The following is a 19,747-nucleotide window of genomic DNA, read 5'->3' as shown; positions in this document are numbered from 1 at the left end:
AAAGCAATATAGGAATATAATCTCAATTCGAAGGTTGTACAATAGGCTAAAATCGTGATTGGCTAGTCTGACTGTCTGTCATACACTAGCTTCTCTTTCATTGGCTGAGCCCGCCCCCGCTGCTCGACTGCATTATATAAAGCTCTCAGCGGCTTCTGCAGCCGGCAGAAGAGGGCATCGGGTCTCGTGTCTGGGCGGTGTGAGGAGCTGGCGAAGCGCAAATCTGACCAAACTCTGAGAGGAAAATTGGTTCAGTCACCGGTTTAATCCAGGTTAGTCGTGGTTGTTCTTCATTTACTTTTTCTGTCCTGTTTCGTGTTCTATTGTGAGCTGCGTTGCTCAGTGTGTAGCAGGATGCATGCTCCTTCGTGTGTGCTAGCAGGCTAGGCTGTGTTTATACAATGCGAGTTTACTCTGAATGTGCATATTATTCACTATTATAACAATATTTATTATTAGTAGATGTAGTATTATTTGCCTGTAAATCTGGTAACGGACCCTCAGGCTGCGGCTTTCACTCTGACGCCCAAAAGGCAGAATTTACTAACGTTAACTCTTGTGCTTCTCTCAGTCAGTCTGCATGTCTGATGCACTGATGTGGTCTCTCCCCAGGATCCACCAGTCTCCTGTTAAACTTCACTTGTCTACTGGTATAACTCTACAAACAGCCTCATCATGATGCAGATCTGCCAGGACTCGTACTGTAATAAGCACTCGCTGCTGAACGTGATGAACCGCTTCATAGCGGCGGCTAACAACATGGACGAGACCATCATGGTGCCTAGCCTGCTGAGGGACGTCCCCCTAGACGAGGAGGACGAGGCCTCTATCACTCAAAACAACAATGAAAACGAGCCCACCTGTCCAAGCAAACAGAGGGACATGTACGAGCATTACCTGCTGCTCAAGTCCATTAAGAATGAGATGGAGTGGGGCTTGCTGAAAAGGGAGATGACTGGTGGGGCCAGCTTCCTGGAGATGGCTGTGAAGCAGGAGGAACAGCAGGTAAATGGAGGGCCAGCTGAGGACTGCTCTGATCTAGAGAGCCAGTTCCACTTTCACCTCCGTGGACTCTTCGGGGTGCTGTCCAAGCTGACTGTGCAGGCTGACCACCTCACAAATCGCTATAAAAGAGAAATCGGTGGTGGCAGTCTGCTAAGATAGGAACAATGACAGACCTGATACTGACTTATTGCTGAAGCTCTTTTTTCCCTGGGAGGTAATGGACAAGCACTGGACTAAGCGAAAGACCCAAGATGACCTCTTGGGCTATTTAAATTTGATTTGATCTCTTTCTGAGCAGTGATGCTCCTAAACTTTGGTCACTTTCCAGCTACACTACTAGTCATGTGTCCTGCTCTGATTAGAGTTAAACTGAAACTGTGTGAGTTGAAAAAGGGCAATGAAAGTAAATCTTGTTGCTGTTGAAGTCTTGTTCTGGCCTTTTCAAGTCCCTTTATTTCAGAATGTGTATTAGATGGCCACCTTTATATGATGCTATATGGCTTTAAAAACCTGCTGTAGATGTGGTAAAGTGGTCATTCAGAGTTTGGGATTTGTTGGGGAAACCTTGAATGCTGGTAATTCTGTTTCTTCCTTTACATTAACCTGAATTCTGTAGTATTTAGTTTGGTCAACTCTGCTCAAGGAGCTTTAACAAGATTCATTTTAGTCTGCTGGTCTTCTGCACTCCTCAAGCAGAAACAGTGCCTTGTTTTCACATAAGGGATGCATTTCCTGCTCATTGTATCAGTCTGGCCTGTCAATGTTTGTTACTACTTTATTTTAAGGATTGTTTTTGTTCTAAAATATTTCTAATTTTATATGAATTGTAATGCAGTATGGAATATTAAATAAAGTAGACTTTTTTTTTACATTGGTATTGTTCTCTTGGAAATGTAAGCATGTCTCCAGCTCATCTGGGTAGTATTGCAAATCCTCAGATTATTTGAAGGCAGTGGCAGTCTAATCCTGAATGGAGGCCCTGCGTCTTTTGCTAATCTGGTTTAGTAAGATGTGCATTATGCCTTCATGAAATGCACCATTCAACTGGCATGTTTGAACCTGAATGCTGTCTCCTGAATGGTTGTCATTATACACACCCTGAATCATACTTAAGGCTCTCTGATCAAAACCCACAATCCAAACCTTATTCCTAGTAGCATTTATCTCTTAGCTACTGTTATGTAACTAGGTTGGAGTGAAGCCATTGTTTTGTAGCACATTTTGAATGGTTCATCTCTAACCACTCGTTTGCTCTTCTGATGTGCAATTTGAGATCTGGTGTTTCTTGTAAAGTCTGTCTTGAGTCAACAAATCCACACATGAGAACAGCTGCTTGATTCTTCTAGCTAGAAATTAGTTTAGCTGTCAGGAGGAACATGAAGGGTGATATGAAAAATGCAATGTGTGTTGGGACTGGAAGTTCTATAACAAACTGAAGAGCAGAAGGCTTCTTGGCTAGTATACCTTCTTGTAGTTTTCCCTGGAAGCCTGAGGTGATTGCAATTTACTCCTGCCACTAAATTTGTGTTCATATCCCATCACGCCTGGCTTAGCAGCACAGGGTGCAGATGGGGATTTATCATGTTCATAAACAGGACTGGCCTGGTCTTCCACTCCACACCTGAGTCATTCTCCTGGTACTTCCCCTTAGCAACAGTTTTCTCAACTGTGGCCAATCAGATAATGTTTTTTCCTTTCCCACTCCAAGGCACAATGGTGATTAAACAGTGGAAGGTTGGGAGTAAGGAAAATAAAGGCCCACAGAGCATTCAAAAACAAACTGACCCCGGTGACTGCAAGGGTCAGAGCCACCATAAAGACTGCAAGCTGATGCTCACTTCATCTTGATTGCAGCATGACATCAGAAAACAATCTGTCAAAGTTGGTCAAACCATGTGTCCACTCAAGTGAACTAGGTCACACACCATTTCACGCAAACCAGGCCAGGCGCTCAAGAGCAGATCGGCGTAAACTATAGAACATAAACTGATAAGTGGAAAATGGGTAAGTCTTCTACTTCTTACATTGCAATTCATTAGAGTACTGTGCAAGTCAGACACCATCTTTTCACTTATTTAATTTCTTGGCAAAATGGCTATTAAGTACAATTTATTCATTTTCAGGAGATATTTCTGAGGAGCTCAGGTATAAGGCAATCCCCTAGCAGAATGAAGGGGAAAATGAAAAGAAAATAAGTTGGGAAAATACACATTTCCAAAACTGGAGTTGAAAAAATAAAAGATATACAAAAAACGCGACTCCTAACAACCATGCAAGACCTGATCGACCACAAAAACTGTCATCATCAGATAAACAGGTCTTGTATCTTTGAGATGAAAATCAAGCTCCACTCTTGCTTCAGATTAGAAAAAAGTCCACAGGTGTTTTTGTCCAAACTTCCACTCAGAAGACAATTCAGTGCTATGGGTCTGATAGGATGTGTAGCTGTCAAGAAGTCATTACTGAGAGAAGGAAACAGATAAAGAAGAAAGACTAAGACTGAACTTTGGAGGTATGGAAAAATATCCCTGCAGATTTCTTTGAAAAACTGAAAGCAAGCCTCCTGAAAACAATGGTGGCTATAATAAAGGTTCAAATTTTAAAGGTTAAATTAAGTTTTCTGTTAAGTATATGTTTTGTTCTTTTTGGAAGCTGAAGAATGAATAACATACTTAATGACTGTCTTGACTGTATTTAAATAAATGAAGGGCCACCTTTGCTTTTTGCACAAAGCAGTACATGTTATTCTGGTGCTCTGAAAGAACTAGTATTAAGTACCTTGTTACAATTTTGGTTTTGTTTTCCAGTTACATTTAATAAGTTAATCATACTATTTAAACATGCAAATAAACGCATGTGTTTTTAATATGTGTGTTTACTGCACGTTGTATTTTTATCATCCCATACTAAGAAGCGGGAACCAGTGTATAAACACTTATACTGCAAAATATGACACTCAGACATCATTACTGGGAAACTGCCACTGAGTCACGTTGCATCTCACTTCCCATCTGTACCCTGCAAAACATCTGAAACTAGATCACAAAGATACTTATTTCTAGTGACTACACAGCATCTCTTGGATCTCATATGTTTTGAAGGATCCCCAACTTTGCCCTATTGATGCTGATGAAATAATTTACAACACAGTGAATTGAAAGTGTTTCAGCATTGCAACGGTCATGTTTAAAGGTACATTTTTATGGATGTGACATTTTACTGTCTGGTCAGATGCAAGCAATCTTAATCTGAGTTCAACAAGCTAGACTAAACTGATTATTGCCATATTTGTCTTAGATACAGAATCTAAAAGACAGGATACTTGTTTTTTAAGATTCTGAATTATAGACATTGCCCAATGGATAATAAAACCTATTTTGAGTGTGAAATGACTTCTTGTTTTTGTTGTTGGTTTGTTGTTGTATTGATGAGATGCACTGTATGTGTCACAGTTGTATGAAAAGGTCATCACAGCATGATCCTGTTCTTTGGTGAGTATCTGATGCCGGGACACTTGACCATGACAGAAAGGCGATGGCAGGAAAACTAGGGTACACATGCTGTACAAAAGCATGGCAGCATCTGAGTCACAGACTCAGGCAGCAGAGCACGGCGTGACTGCGTGATCAGGCGGATAAGACTTGGCAGGGTGCTTTGAGTCGGCACGCCGCTGTGACAGCTGCCCAGACCATGCAGAGTTATGTTCTCTGTCACTCGCCAGAGATACTTTCTCAACAGCTATAAAATAAATGACTGGCATGGATGTGCTGAACGTGCCAGAATGTACCACTGTCTGTGCCTAGTTACCCAAACAATATCTAATGTAATCTAATGTAAGTCTACGATTTAGTGTTATCACAAGTTGTGGCAATCTAATGGTGGCATTTGCAGATCCAGCCTTAAAGTCTGATAAGAAATTACTGATACAGCACTGTAGTCAAACTAAGACAGCCTCTGAGTTCACTAACAGTGAGCACAGAAAGCCAGCCTTACTTAAGGTCATCATAATCATAATAAAGTGTTTCAGTTGACTCTCAGTAAAGCCTTAGATATTTACAAGGATTGTGTTATGATCTAAGTTAACCCAAGACTAATTGAGATCATCATTTATTGGGCAGTTTCTATTGGGAGGTGACTGTCCTAAAACCTAACCCCTATTTATTTATTTTTTTTCAAATTTTAAAGGTTTTTTTGTTTCATTTCTTTTAAACTAAAGTTAAACAATTTAGATTCACCATGAGTTACATTTATAAACTTAAAGATTAAAATAAGATTAACTTGTGAATGAATATGAATGTCCTATGTTTTTGTGTCACTACCAAAACACAAAGAGTTTTATTCCCTAGGTGGAGCCTTATTTTAGCCTCACCCCTGCATTTCAGAGCAGGAAGTGAGAGCTATAATTGAAACAAATTGGAACAGTCAGTTTAAAAGCATTATTGTTGTATTAATAGTGGCAATATAGTTAAATAAATAAATAAATAAAATAAACATAAGTAAGGCATAAGGTCAAAGGCAAAAGGATTTTTGTCCAAAGTCCAAGTCAGTTAAAAGTGTGAAATGTGTTTTCAACTCTAACTTTAAGCAAATTCAGCCAAATGGTCCATGTATGGTACAGTTTCTTTACTTTGCATACCATATATTCTTTTAATTTACCATTTTATTTGATCACATTTTACAGATTTTTTCTGATCAGACATATAAAAATGTTGATATGTAATATCTTTATCAAATCAGATTACCATGAAAAAATCCTCAGGTATTTCTGTCTATCCTTTACTGTGAGAAGACAACTCAACGCAAAGGGTCTGAAAGGATGTGTTGCTGTCAAGAAACTACTAATGAGAAAGTAAGAAAATACAAAAGAAAAGAACATTTGCACAAGAAACTGGACATCTGAGATAAAGAGTAAGGTTTTAAGGACTGATGAGTCTAAATTTAAGATCTCCAGAAGTGACAGAAGGCAGTGTGCATGCTGCCGAAGCAATTAAAGACTCTTCAATGTCTACAACCATCAGTCAAGCATGACTGAGGGTTTCTTAAATAATGATAAGTACAAAAAATGTAATACATCATGCAATATCATTAGAAATTAATTCTACAGCAAGATAATGACCCTAAACTTACTGCTGAGAAGATCAAGATGTACTTATCAAACAAAGAAGCTGCTGGTGTTCTCAGAACAATGGGCTGGCTGTCCCAGAACCCAGACCTTAACATCACTGAACGTGTGGGATTACATGGATCATGAGAAACAGAAAATGCAACCTTTCTTTAAAAAACTGAAACAAGTCTCCTGAAAAGAATGGAACCTATAATAAAAGCAAAGAGTGGACATACTGAAAATTTTGGTATTATATTTAGCTGGTGAGGCTTCAGTGTAATTTTCCATTAAATACATTTTCTGATTTTTTTCCTGATGCTGAAAAACGAATAACGTGTTAAACAGCCATTTCAACTGGATATTAAATAGGTGGGTGTATGTGTACTACATCAGAAATCTAGTAGTGTTCATGGCTACTAGAGCTCTGTACAGGGTGGCTTTCCCTCTACCATCCATTGTAATTGTGTCTGCCTGTTGAGTGTTAACTTGGTGGATCAGCTGGTAAGGATAAGGCGACTCTCACCCCACTCGGCCGTACAATACTCAGCCTTGTGCCGTATAATGAGAGCCTGTGTGCTCCATGACAGCACTGCCTCTCTCCCTCAGCACAACGGTCACAATAGTGAAAGAGACGATCCACTTTCACATGCTGTGGTCATTCAAACCCCCCCCCCCAGTGGCCTGAGAATGTTTCATGGTGGGCAGAATTTCATTGGTTTTGGTTGTTCATTTGATCAGTTGCCCTGACAATCCAGTGACTGTGCCTTCAGGAAAGCAATGCAGACATCTTAATTACACCAAACAGCAATAAAACTATGATTACTTTGTATGATTACCTTTTCTTTATTATCAGGATCATTAACCAATTTTTGGCTGCACCTGCAGACTTATGATAAGAGAGTTCAAAATGTGTTTTGAGGTCACTGTATGGGAATGCAAGCAGATTAATAAATGGCAATGCAGCAGGATGTAAAGCAGGTCATTTGCTTGGAGTGAAGCATTAGGGAAAGTACGGTAATTACTGGAGAGAGTTTAGTAACTGGATACCACCTTTGCAAAGGGATATACAGGACAGGTCAGCAGGTCCTTATAGCCCATTAGTTTACTACCTTTCACAAACCTTATTACAAAACTTTGTTTCTCCAAAGGGTTAGCTTTATAGGAGAAGGAAACACAAAGTTCTTAACTTTAACGCATGTTTTATTCCAAGTAACTTTGGACCATTCATCATAAAATGTTCTCATGACATAAAGGGCACTTAGCATTTGGGAATCATGTAAAAACAGTTGCAAGGTTTTAATAAGACAATGCTGCTATTCTCTTTCTAAAGTATTTGCTAATGTTTTGTGCATGCTCTAACTTATGTGAAGCTCCACTAGTGTACCTGCTGATCTGCTTTGAGATCAGGAACATTGTGTTCCCATTTTTGCAGATGGCCTTCCCTCTGAGCTCTTACTACACGCTGCAAGCCCACAGACACGCCTCCCCACTCTGCAGTTTGTCATAGGAAACCCTGCCTGCAGACTGTCTAACGTAGTGGGTCAACACTGCACAACTTCTGTCTGCAATGAACAAGTGGAGCACATTCTCTCTGACAAGCTTTGATATTGACATTACACCTTATTTGTGAAATGTTTACCCTTCCACAAGGGTGAAAATAGAAGGTGAGCCAAAAAAAACAACAAAAAACTTGTAATCATTTCATTTACATCAAAGCTGCCCAAGTCAACTGATGAAACCTCTTTTACAGTAACATTTATTTCTCTGTACAAGCAATGGATGGTAGGCAGATTTCATAGAGGTTTCCCTGCTATTTTGAGGGTCTCAGCTCAGGTTGCATTGCTTACCATTGGGCCAAAATGTCTAGGCACCCTTCTACTAGAGGCACAACCTACATTAAAAGCAGGCTCTCCATATAGGATCAACATGGACAGAGTACATGATCGGCCCTCGTGCAAAACGTGTAGCTGGAGGAACGCATGGAGGTTATATAACTGAGTGGGTGTGGAGCTCAGCTGGAGCTGTTTAGGGCCTGACACACACACACACACACAATCGCCTTGGTCCCTCCATTCAACGTTGTGTGCCACCAGCAGTCACTCAGGCTGCTCAACATGGCTGATGGTGGTCTTATCTCTTCACCGCATGACCAGTCTCATCTGGTTCAGTCTAGACCCACCTCTAGGTGATATGCTTTCCAATCTTCTCTGACTCATAATTCACTTTCAATCACAATTCCAGGTGTGTTTCCTTGTAAATTGTGTACTTTGAGACAGGCCATAGGGATGTCCTGCTGTGAAAATTAACAAAGCTTAGAATGAACAGACAAGTCACAAAATGAATCAAAGCACTCTGTTGTTGATTCATATTGCTTCAGACTGTGTAATGTAAGTCAGTATTGCATTCTTCTTGAAATTATGCAAAAAAACAACCCTAGTATTCTCAGTTAGTATATAATACAGGACTATTCTTAAGTACACTAATTTTTAAATTGTATTATTCAAATCCAACACAAGACATTGGCTCATATACTGCATTTTTCTTGTATTCCTGATGTGCACTTAAGACGTTCATGTGCATGTCATTCTCAGCACTGCAGTAACACTGACGTGGTGGTGGTGTGTTAGTGTGTGTTCCCCTGGTATGTGTGGATCAGACACAGCAGTGCTGCTGGCGTTTTTAAACACTGTGTCCACTCACTGTCCACTCTATTAGATACTCCTACCTTGTCAGTTCACCTTGTAGATGTAAAGTCAGAGACGATAGCTTATCTGCTGCTGCACAGTTTGTGTTGGTCATCCTCTAGTCCTCCCACCACCCAAATAGTACCTGCAGAAATGCTCCAAAGTGCTTGGAAAAAAAATCTGTTTCCATTAACTTCTATTCAAAGTTAAGAATGTTTTTTTCTTCTCCTGTAAAGTGAAAAGGGGGACATCATGAGCAACACTGGTGCATCTTCAGTAGCAGGTTTGAGTGCCCCTTATTCTTATTATCTATTCAAAAATAATTTGCACAATGCATCCTTAAAGTACATAATGCATTTCTAACATACTACTCCAAATACACTTAATGTAACAGTGATTTAACAGTCTGGTCAATATCCCCTAGTACACTTTGGTCATGTCACTCACGGATATTTTATTGATATTTTGTTATGTGCTCCTCAAGCTTACGCAGTTGAAACGTAGCTCTAACGAAACAGCAATACTGCTGTGTCCAAAAAGTCAAAGGTCAAAGTTGATTGTATTGAAGCATACGCAAATCAAAAGCATTTCCGATCAAAAATTAAGATAGGATGAAGCACATTTTGTTCATTTTTCTTTTATTTTAGTTTTTTCTCTCAAGGTCCAATTATTACATTTGTGTGGTTAAATGTACCAAAAATGGTCATAATTTATTGTTACATGACAATTTTCCAACCTCTCTTTATCCCTTAGAATTACACATGCTGTCTTTATTACTGTGTCTTTATATGTAATTTACCCCTGTTCTGATTGGCTATCCTGTATTGTCCCTCATTGAAAAAGCTTTCAGAGATGAAACACACCTTAGAGCTTCTCTATGAATGTGTGGGGCAGAACTGCTGTAGGCTGAGTAGGTGGATAGATGTAAATAAGTTGGTTCTTGTGACCTCACAGAAACAGCGGATTCAAAACGTGTTGTATTTGCAGCATAATTACCATATATGGACTGTGTGGACTGGGGAAAGTTAAACAGTGTTTACATACGACTTTAAATTAAAAAAACAAGAAAGTTTTCCAGTAAATTAACCTATTTCACTGAAAAACGCCACATATAATAAAATTTGCTTTCACAGGTACAACTGCTGTCCCTCCATGTGATTAATCCCATCTGCTGGACAAGGGCAGGACAATTGTCATGCACTCCACGTAACAGTCAGTCAGCAGTTCTACAATGCTGTAGTGGAGAAGTGGAGGCCTCAGTCGGGGATTCCACTTTAACTTAAGGTAATTGTCTCCTTTGAATCTAGTCATTTAACTGAACTGTAAATATATGGACCATTCTATCGAACTAGTTTAAACTGCGGTCCCATAGAAAAAAACACAATTTAAGAAACAATAAAGTATTCAGACTTCTGATATTGACAAGACTTTTGTTTATATAAAACCAAGGCATCAATATAGATAATATTAAACTAAATATATACATAATCATCATTTATAGGGTGCTTTCTATCGAGAGGTGGCTGTCTCAAACTCTAACCCCTAAATGTCTATTTATTTAAAAAACGTTATTGAAAAGCAATGCTATCCCACATTTTCATGTCTCTACCAAAACACAAAGAGTTTTAGTTCATAGGCCAGAGCCTTGTTTTAGCCACACGTTGCGTTTTAAAGCTGGAAGTGAGACTGCATCCCTGCCCCTGATGGCCACATGGGGAGGACTTAGATCCCTTTTTTTGACATAAATGTGTCCTAAAATCTGAAAATCAGCATGTAGCCTCCATAATTGTCACTAGTGAAATACATATTTTATGAAATTATGTAAACCTTTTCATGATTTTATGAAAAATATTATTATTCTATGTGCCTATATGTGCAAAGCTGTGTTTGCTAGTCATGTACTGGCTGGCATTTTTAAATTATGCTCAAAATTAGCTAAAATTAAAATAACCTACCAAAACATATGGTAAAGTTTTGTAAGGTATTTTATTATATTGCTATGGAAAGGACCGTCATTAATTTTAATAAATTAAATACATTTAAGGCATAGGGTCACTTAAAGCAAAAGGATTTGTCTAAAGTCTAAGTCAGTTAAAAATCTGAAATATGTTTTCAACTCTGAACCAATTCGGTAGAAAGATCCATACACGTTCTCTCTGAGAATGCAATCTATACAATAAATGTTCTCAGATTTGTGACTCCTGCACAAGACTCGTATGGATAGCGACGTGTCAGCTGTGAATATCAGACAAGGTACTTTGGTTTCTCCTAGGCTTGTCAAACACAGTATGACATATGGCACTGGCTGCTTGACAGTCATTCTAATTCTACTTATTTTTAGTGTCCAAGAATATCTGGCCCTTAAAAAGTGCACAGTCAGAAATAGCAACAGAATACATCCCATTGAAGGCTGGTTAATAGCAGTTGGGGGGATTAAATTAGTGATATTAACCAGTGACAACTGTGCTCTACCATTACTAAGCACAGCTGTCCAAAGCATGTTAATGCATATAAAGCATGATAAGAAACTAGGAAAGAGATTCTTTATTGCTTTTACTAAGATAAGCATTCAAACCCTTTTGAAAAAGGTTGAGTGCATCAGTTCAGTGTAATACTGGCCTGATTCACCACTGTGGGAATTTGGGCCAAGTAATCCCAGTATTAAAATGGTAACCTAGTTAGCATGTAAGTGGTGGCTTGCTCAAGCTGTGAGAAGCTTTTTCCCTTCTTTAGAAGAGAGGTTTTTAGAAGGGAACTAGCAAAAGAGGAAGCATCTGTCTGGGCTCAGTTAAAGAAAAAGGCCAGGCTCGCAGGACCTCCCCTTTTTGCAGGCTTTGAAAGCAAACTCTTACATAACCTTACTTTTGACAAAGGAAAAAAGAAGTGGTCGAACTCCCTGAACCCTGCAACAGCAGATAGAGCTTGAGGAGTGAATGAAGAACAAGTTGCTCTACTTTGTGTGGGACCATCCAGTTTTGGGAAGACTTTTGACATTGTCGAAGCCTGTTGATTTCAGTTTTTCTAATAGGAGACCTGTGCAATGAGCAGTGGGAAGACTATCAGTTGTGCTCCAATGCTGTCACACCCAACCATTGTCAATAGGAGCACTCCCAATATCCTGCTTGGCTATTATTCTTCAAAGGAACAAGTCACGCAAAGGTCTATCTGTTCTAAAGGTACTTATGAAAGCACTGCATTAGTCTTTCAGCAGAAATGTATTGCTGTGACAACATGTTCATTAAAGTATTACTGCATTGTAGTAAGTGTCTCCACAACCGTCTCTATGGCTCATAACTATTCTTAAGTTTTAAATGCTGGTTTCATAGAAAGGTGCTGGGTTTCTGCATGTGTCTCATTGCCAGTAGGTCACATTAAGACTTGCCCCCATTTTAGACCAACCAGAAAGCGGCTGCTGCACAAAAGCCAGCCAATGGCTAGAACCAAGTCTCAGGGGTTTGGTGAAGGAGTGTCTCTGAAACCTGAAGCCATGGATGATGTCACTGGGTTCAACTCTTGCAAAGCCACCAGCCGTCTATCTTCATGGTCATACTGATCCAAATCCCATACTGGAGCCCATAAATGGGCCTATTCCACACCATGTCAGTAAACAGAGACTTTGGACGCTACACGCCGTAAAATTAAAAGTACAGTGCAGGGAAGCAATTCCTGCTTTTGTAACTGTGCTGTGAAAAAATATTTGCCCCTCAAGATTCAATGTATTTTTGCATATTTGCCACACTTTCAGATGGTTTCAGATCCTCATAGAAAATGTAATAGAGGATAGCCAAGGAGATCATGAGGGAAGTTTTTACATTAAATTAAATTAATTACATTAAATCACCCATATGAAAAAGTAATTGCCCCCTAAACTTAATAACTGATCGCGTCATCTTTAGCAGCAACAACCACAACTAAACAAATCCTCCAACTGGCGTCTTTCACATCGCTTTGGAGGTAGTTCTGTGTACTCTTCTTTGCAGAACTGGTTTAATTCAGCCGGAATTACGTAGGTCCATCCTTCTGGCCACCCTAGTTAAGGAAAGTGAGACAGCCACCCATCATTAACAAAGCATCAATTATACTTTATTGTGAAAATCTGCCATCAGGGTAGTTACCAATCAGTTAGGAGAATCTGCTGACACAGCATTTTATAATTAGTGTTTCTTGCTGTGATAGGCTAATTTACTCAGCAAACAGGTGAGTGCATGTGCACTGGGTCCCTTCAGCAGTGCAGCTCTGTGAACTACAATAATTCACAGAAATAGGCTATTCAATGATAAGAGGCATTAACCTTTAAAAATGAGTCAGCCATAATCATTTATAATCCTAATTTCTTTTATAATTGAAAAAAGCATAATTTGTTTGTTGAATGTTACCGTATACAGTGTTGTCTGGCTAGCTTTCTAATTGTCAGACTCATGTGAAACTTGTAGTGAATGCAAATGTAAATAAATGATAACTTCCATGGCCTGTCTATATTTTAACTTTCAAAGTTAACATTGTGCACTGAAAATATGAGGCATTAATTTACTTGATTCACTCATCTAATACATTTCCTAAAATGACTAAAATATATTACATCACCATATTTTGTCTTTCAGTTTGCTTTTGTCAATAGTTATATAGATGTTATATTTTATTCAGGTGGAAATGATGGAAAGATTTAGGTATGTACAGAGAAAAAATGCATTCATTTCTGTGTCATTTTATTACATGCACACTTGAATTTATTTAGGGTTTTTTCTTAGTAGTGTGCCATCCCAAAAAAATGCCTCTGCTTTGTCTAATATTACATTTCATTTGAAGGAGGAGAATCAGGAGGAGGCAAATACTTTTTCATGGCTGTGTATTCCATTAATTAATATAATTACTGGCTGTTACAGGCTTCTGGGTTTCAGTATACTTGGAAGCAGCCACCGGGCTCTACTTCACATCAACTGATGAACTGTAGTTACCTCATACGTTTTCAAGCATAGTTTGCACTGCTGAGCAAACGAATGCCTGAAGCTCAAGCTTGCACTGCTAGGCAGACAACTGTAAAAGGCCCCCTGCCAGTTAAAGATTCACTTGTGATGAATATTGGTGACTTGTGGTGGCATCTAGTCTTTTGAGGCCACTCTGGGCAGTATACAGAAGCCTACTATCTCTGAGTACACCTCTTAAGAGATGAGTTATTTGTATTATTATCTTGTTACACAGCACGTGTCAAAGTACTAAGGAAAGCACATCTTGATTTAGTGCTGTGTGATTTGGCCTCAGGCTGTCCTCATGACTTCATTAACTCACCTTATGTGGATCTCTCACCTCTTTGCGACACAAACTCAGCTGTTCTTATCTTAAAGCACTGCACAAAGTCCTTCTGTATGTTCAGAGCCTCAGGCATTTCTTTCAAAGTCCACTGGTTCAGTCCAGCACCAGCTACTAACTCAACACTTCATGTAACAGAGTTTGGTCGTGCTTATGTTTTAAAAACTGGTAAACACTGAATCACAGAATATTACAGCTTTTGATTAACATACCAAAAGCCTCTGGGGTTTTCTTTTCTGCAATGCACTTCATTTCATCAAGTTTTACTGGGCCTGCACGATTCTTGATTAAATGCTCAGTGTTGAGATCATGATTCTCACTTGGTGTTCTCGGTGTTTTTCAGCATACCAATTTTAAAAGATAAAAAGTTTCTTTTTAATAGAAAATAAGGTGACTTTTTTTGCACATTTTAGTGCACAATTGGCTTTAACATATTGAAAAAAATAAAACATAAAATATAAGATGCACCATAACATTTGCACAGGCCACATTTGATGTTTTATTTTTTCCCTCAGTATGTTAAATTCAGCAAATAAACAGCGACTGTGCATTAAAATGAGCAGAAGTATGTTCTCTTTAGAGGACATGTATTATGGCAAATTAAAATCATTACGCTCTACACATCATTCCTGAATTTGCAAGGTACAGTCCAATCGACTACACCCAAGCTCCATTTTACTTTCTCAGCCATTCAATGACTGTTATCCACTATTGCTTATGCCTTCAGTTTATCAGTGAAGCAGTGTCTGAGTTTAAAGCTCCAGCTGCAGTCAAACGATGTACCTAGGTGACCTATAATAATAGAAAGAACTGATTGTTTTTTGTTTTTTTTTTTACTTCAAAGCCCAAAACAAATTTTTAAATTGTCATTGTCATCAGTCTCATCAGTCTGCAAATTTGGTACTTACAATGTTCTTTTACCACAAAAGTTAAAATGAGCTCTGTCAAAATGTCTAAGCAAACATCTGCATCATTGCATTAAGCCGTCAAAGGTAAGCAATGAATGGCCCATAAACATTTTTCATGCCTGTCATAGCAGAATGCTTTAGCTAAGTATGACTCGGTTTTGTTTGCTCTGTTGTTTTTCCATGTTTTTATACATTTCAGCTGCCTGATCTTAACACAGCTATGTTGTTTTCATTGGGCAAAAGTTGTGCCTGTTGTGAGTGGACAAATGCCTTATAGTGAACAGTGCTGCAGTGTTGCTTGAGTTAATTATATAAATTTAATATTATCATTGATGTGTACACAGTCTTGCTATTGTTTTGTATCACTATAGGAAGTAAGCATTGTAATTGGTAGCTGTAGTCTAATGGTTTGACCTTGCAGAAGGTGTGTTTAAAAGTTGTATCTACCAAGTTGACCTACCCCTTTTTCACAGGCCTATCCAAAAAATTTATTTCTGCATACAGCACTGCCTGGAAGGTAGTATTCTACAACCCCATTTCCAAAAAAGTTGGGAGGCTGTGAAAAATGTAAATAAAAAAACAAAATGCAATGATGTGCAAATCATTTAAACCCTATATTTCATTGAAAATGCTTCAAAGACAACATATTAAATGTTGAAACTGAGAAAGTATTGTTTTTTGAAAAATATATGCCCATTTTGAATTTGATGTCAACAACACGTTCCAAAACCGGGGGACGGGGGCAACAAAAGGCTGGTAAAGTTGTGTAATGCTTAAAAAACACTTGGTGGTTAATTGGCAACAGATCAATAAAACAAGTCTTTCAGAAGTAAAGATGATGAGGCATTCACCACACTGTGAAAGACTGTACAGGCAAATAGTGCAAGAATTCAGAACAATGTTTCTCAATGTAAAATAGCAAAGAACAATTGCTTTTAATCATCTACGCTAATTTCATTAAAAGAAATTGGAGAAATCTCTGTATGCAAGGGAGAAGTCCAAAAAACAGTATTTGCTGGCTGTGATCTTTGGGCCCTCAGGCGGCACTGCAGACATAATTCTATAGTGGAAATCACCGCATGGGCTCAGAAACACTTCTGAAAACCACTGTCTATGAAGTGTTTTGTGCTGTGTTTTGTGCTGCATCCACAAATGCAAGTTAAAACTCAAAGACACAAAGACAAAACCATATATAAACAGGATCCAGAAACGCTGCTACCTCCTCTGTTCCCGAGCTCATTTAAAATTGACTGAGGGGAAGTGGAAAAGTGTCCTGTGGTCCGACAAATCAACATTTGAATTTCTTTTTGTAAATCATGGACACTGTGTCCTCCGAGCTAAAGATCACTGAGATTGTTATCAGTGCACAGTTCAAAAGCCAGTATTCATGATGGTATAGGGGTACACTAGTGCACATGGCATGGGTGACGTGCACATCTGTATATATATATGTTTTGGCAACATATGCTGCCATCCAGACGACACCTTTTTGAGGGAAGGCCTTGATTATTTCAGCAAGACAATGACAAACCACATTCTGCATGTATTCCATCAGCATTGCTTCATATTAAAAGAGTCCAAGCACTAAACTGGCCTGCCTGCAGTCCAGATCTGTCACCTCTGAAAACATTTGGTACATGATGAAATGAAAAATACGATAAAGGAGACCCCAAACTGTTGAGCAGCTGAAATCCTATGTTAAGCAAAAATGGGAAAACATTTCACTTTCAAAACTACAGCTGTTGGTCTCCTCAGTTCCCAAACTCTTACAGAGTGTCGTTAAAAGAAGAGGTGATGAAACACAGTGGTAAACATGCCCCCGTCCCAACTTTTTTGAAATGTGTTGTTGGCATCTAAATCAAAATGGGCAAATATTTTTCAAAATACAATAAAATGTCTCAGTTTCAACATTTGATTTGTTGTCTTTGTACTATTTCCAATGAAATATAGGGTTTAAATGATTTGCACATCATTGCATATTGTTTTTATTTACATTTTGCACAGCGTCCTAACTTTTTTGGAAATGGGGTTGTACTGGAATTAATATATCTGATTCAAATCATCAGCTATTCAGCTATTCAGGTCTTCATGAGTTGACTCATCAGCTGTTAAAAGAGGAAAAACAGTAATCTATGCTAGACTGTGGCCCTCCAGGACCTGAATCTGACATTTCTTAAATTATAAATTGGACCTCATGAAGCAGCCAAACTTTAGTGAAAACACAAATCAGGCGTTCTAACAAAGAGGACGTTGTTTATTATTTACACATTTGATATGTTATATGTTCTCCTATGTGTGAAAAGATAAACAAACACAAAAGGCTGTAGACTATGCAAGTAGACCAAATTGGGCAATTTTAAAGACTCAGGGCCATCAGCGTTACAACAGTAGTGTCCCGATCTGTGCTCCCACCGAACTTACTGAGTCAGCAAGTTCTACCGTGAACTTTCACCCCCCAAACACCCTACTATGTCTGACCTCCATCTCCAGAGACCTCAGCCTGGACAGACACCTCCAGTTTCCAAACTCTGTCCCCTCTCTCTTTCCTGTCCCATGTGCAAGTGTACGGCTGGTTTCCCAATGACTGATTGCAGGCCTCCGTACAAGTGCGCCAGGCTATCTGAATGACCTCCTGCCTTGGCCCACTGGCCACTGTCTACAGCTTTCTGTGCGTCAAAACTGTGGTGAAACTGTGCTTTCTTACGTTGTAGCTGGCTTTAACCTAACCATACACAGCTGTTAAATCACAGTTAAAATATACTAATATGTTTAAAACTTTGTGAGTGAGTATTGCCCCCTTGTGGACTATTGTTCAAAACTGACAAGCATAAAGTGACTTCAGGCAAAGCACTGCTGGTGAAAAGTTTGGAATTACTTGTCATATTAATAACTGTTACTCAATAAAAATAAAAGAAGCGTAGATTATAAACTAGATAGTGAAACGTGAATTACAATTATGAATGTTTTCAAAACAAAACATTTATGACGTAGAAAAAGCAGTAAATGTTATTAAATAATAAACTGATTATTTATAATCATTTCTTGATCTAAAATAGCTATGAATAGCTATTAGATCAGCAACATTTGGTCACTATTTTTAAATATGAGGTATTCTGGATGTTCATTCTCAATTCTATACAGCTTTCCTATAGAAAACTATAGAATATTAGCATCATATTATTATCATTCTATACATTTGTCTGTAGCGAAATGTTTTATACACCAACCAGCCACTTCATTAACTACATCTACATGTAGCTACACTCGTTGTCTATTTTATCAGCTCTTTTGTCATTCTTCAGTTACAGACTGTAGTCTATCTGAACTACACAGCACTATCATTTTTTGTTAGTTTGCCAATTCCTTGTTTCGTTCAGTGAATTATTGGAAAAAAAAAGGCCTTTATATGAAGCCCACCTTTTTCGAAGGGACATATTTTTTGCAATCATACTACGCTCTGCAGAATCGAGACCTCAGTCTGTTTGCACAGACCTGGATTCTGCCATGTCAGTGTTGCTGCTGGTTTAAAAATGATCTGCTATCCAAATAATATCTGGTCAGCAGGGGTTCTGTGTTCAGAAATGATGAATGAATTGAGAGGGTGGCTGACAAACTGTACATGAGAAGTGGTGGACTACACTACACAAGGGATATATTTATAATGCTGTGAAAAATTATTTGGCCCCTTCCGAAGTTTTTTTTATTTTTGCTTATTTGTCACACTTGAATGTTTCAGATCATCAAACTACTTTTAATACTACACAAAGATAAGATGATGATGATTTTATTTATTGAAGGAAAAACGCTGTTCAGTCCTACCTGGCACTATGTGAAAAAGTAATTGCCCCCTTAGCCACTAAATCAACCAGTTAAGCAAATTCAATTGACTTTTTGATCGTTCCACTGGCCACACCCAGGCATGATTACTGCCAGACCTGCTGAATCTAAACGTCACTTTAATAGAACCTGTCTGGCAATGTGAAGCAGGCTGGAAGGTCTAAACATGATGCCACATTATAAAGAGATTCAAATACAGATGCGAAACAAAGTCATTGAAATCTACCAGTCTGGAAAGGGTTACAAAGCCATTGCTAAGGCTCTAGGACTCCAGTGAACCACAGTGAGAGCCATTACCCACAAATAGAGAAAACTTTCAACAGTGGTGAACCTTCCTAGGAGTGGCTGGCCTACCAAAATTTCACCAAGAGCGCATCAACGACTCATCCAGGAAGACACAAAAGACGCACAAACCCAGACGAACATTTAAAGAACTTCTTTCACTTGCCTCTGTTAAAGTCAATGTGCACAATTACACAATAAGAAAGACAATAGGCCAAAATGGCATCCATGTTAGAGTTGCAAGGCGCAAACCACTGCTGACCAAAAAGAACACAAAGGCTCGTCTCACATTTGCCAAAAGAAAAAAAAGAAAAAAATCTAGATGACCCTTAAGACTTTGAGATAATATTCTGCAGAACTTTTTGGAAGACATGGGTCCCCATTACATCTGGCATAAAGCTAACACTGCATTCTTCCACTAGAACATCCCACCAACAGTCAAACATGGTGATGGTAGTGTGATGGTCTGGGGCTGCTTTGCTTGCGCAGGACCTGGACGACATGTCATAACTGATGGAACCATGAATTCTGCTCTCTATCAGACAATCCTGAAGGAGTGCAGTTGGGTTACGCAGCAGGACAATGACCCAACGCACAAAAGTTGCATTTTATCGTGTTGT

At 38.8% G+C, this 19,747-nt stretch overlaps 1 protein-coding gene and 1 long non-coding RNA gene across 3 annotated transcripts; both read left to right on the top strand.

Annotated features, from left to right (window-relative positions):
• Positions 1–39: 39 nt before the first annotated feature.
• mid1ip1l (MID1 interacting protein 1, like) lies at positions 40–1,874 on the top strand. 2 transcript variants are annotated; one of them, XM_036568957.1, is made up of 2 exons: positions 40–272; positions 613–1,874. In XM_036568957.1, the coding sequence occupies exon 2, from the start codon at positions 676–678 to the stop codon at positions 1,162–1,164; it is 489 nt and encodes a 162-aa protein (XP_036424850.1). In that variant the 5' UTR covers positions 40–272; positions 613–675; the 3' UTR covers positions 1,165–1,874. The 2 variants fall into 2 exon arrangements, with proteins under 2 accessions (XP_036424850.1, XP_036424851.1); XM_036568958.1 differs by having other exon boundaries at positions 158–272; positions 572–1,874.
• Positions 1,875–8,190: 6,316 nt separating this feature from the next.
• Positions 8,191–10,188, top strand: LOC118806449. Its single transcript, XR_005007119.1, has 3 exons — positions 8,191–8,294; positions 9,030–9,076; positions 9,927–10,188. It is a non-coding gene; the product is annotated as an uncharacterized LOC118806449 (long non-coding RNA).
• Positions 10,189–19,747: the final 9,559 nt, after the last annotated feature.

This window comes from Colossoma macropomum, unplaced genomic scaffold (assembly GCF_904425465.1).
Source record: "Colossoma macropomum unplaced genomic scaffold, Colossoma_macropomum, whole genome shotgun sequence".
NCBI classification, from domain to species: Eukaryota; Metazoa; Chordata; class Actinopteri; order Characiformes; family Serrasalmidae; genus Colossoma; species Colossoma macropomum.
This window is presented reverse-complemented; position numbering and strand designations above follow the sequence as displayed.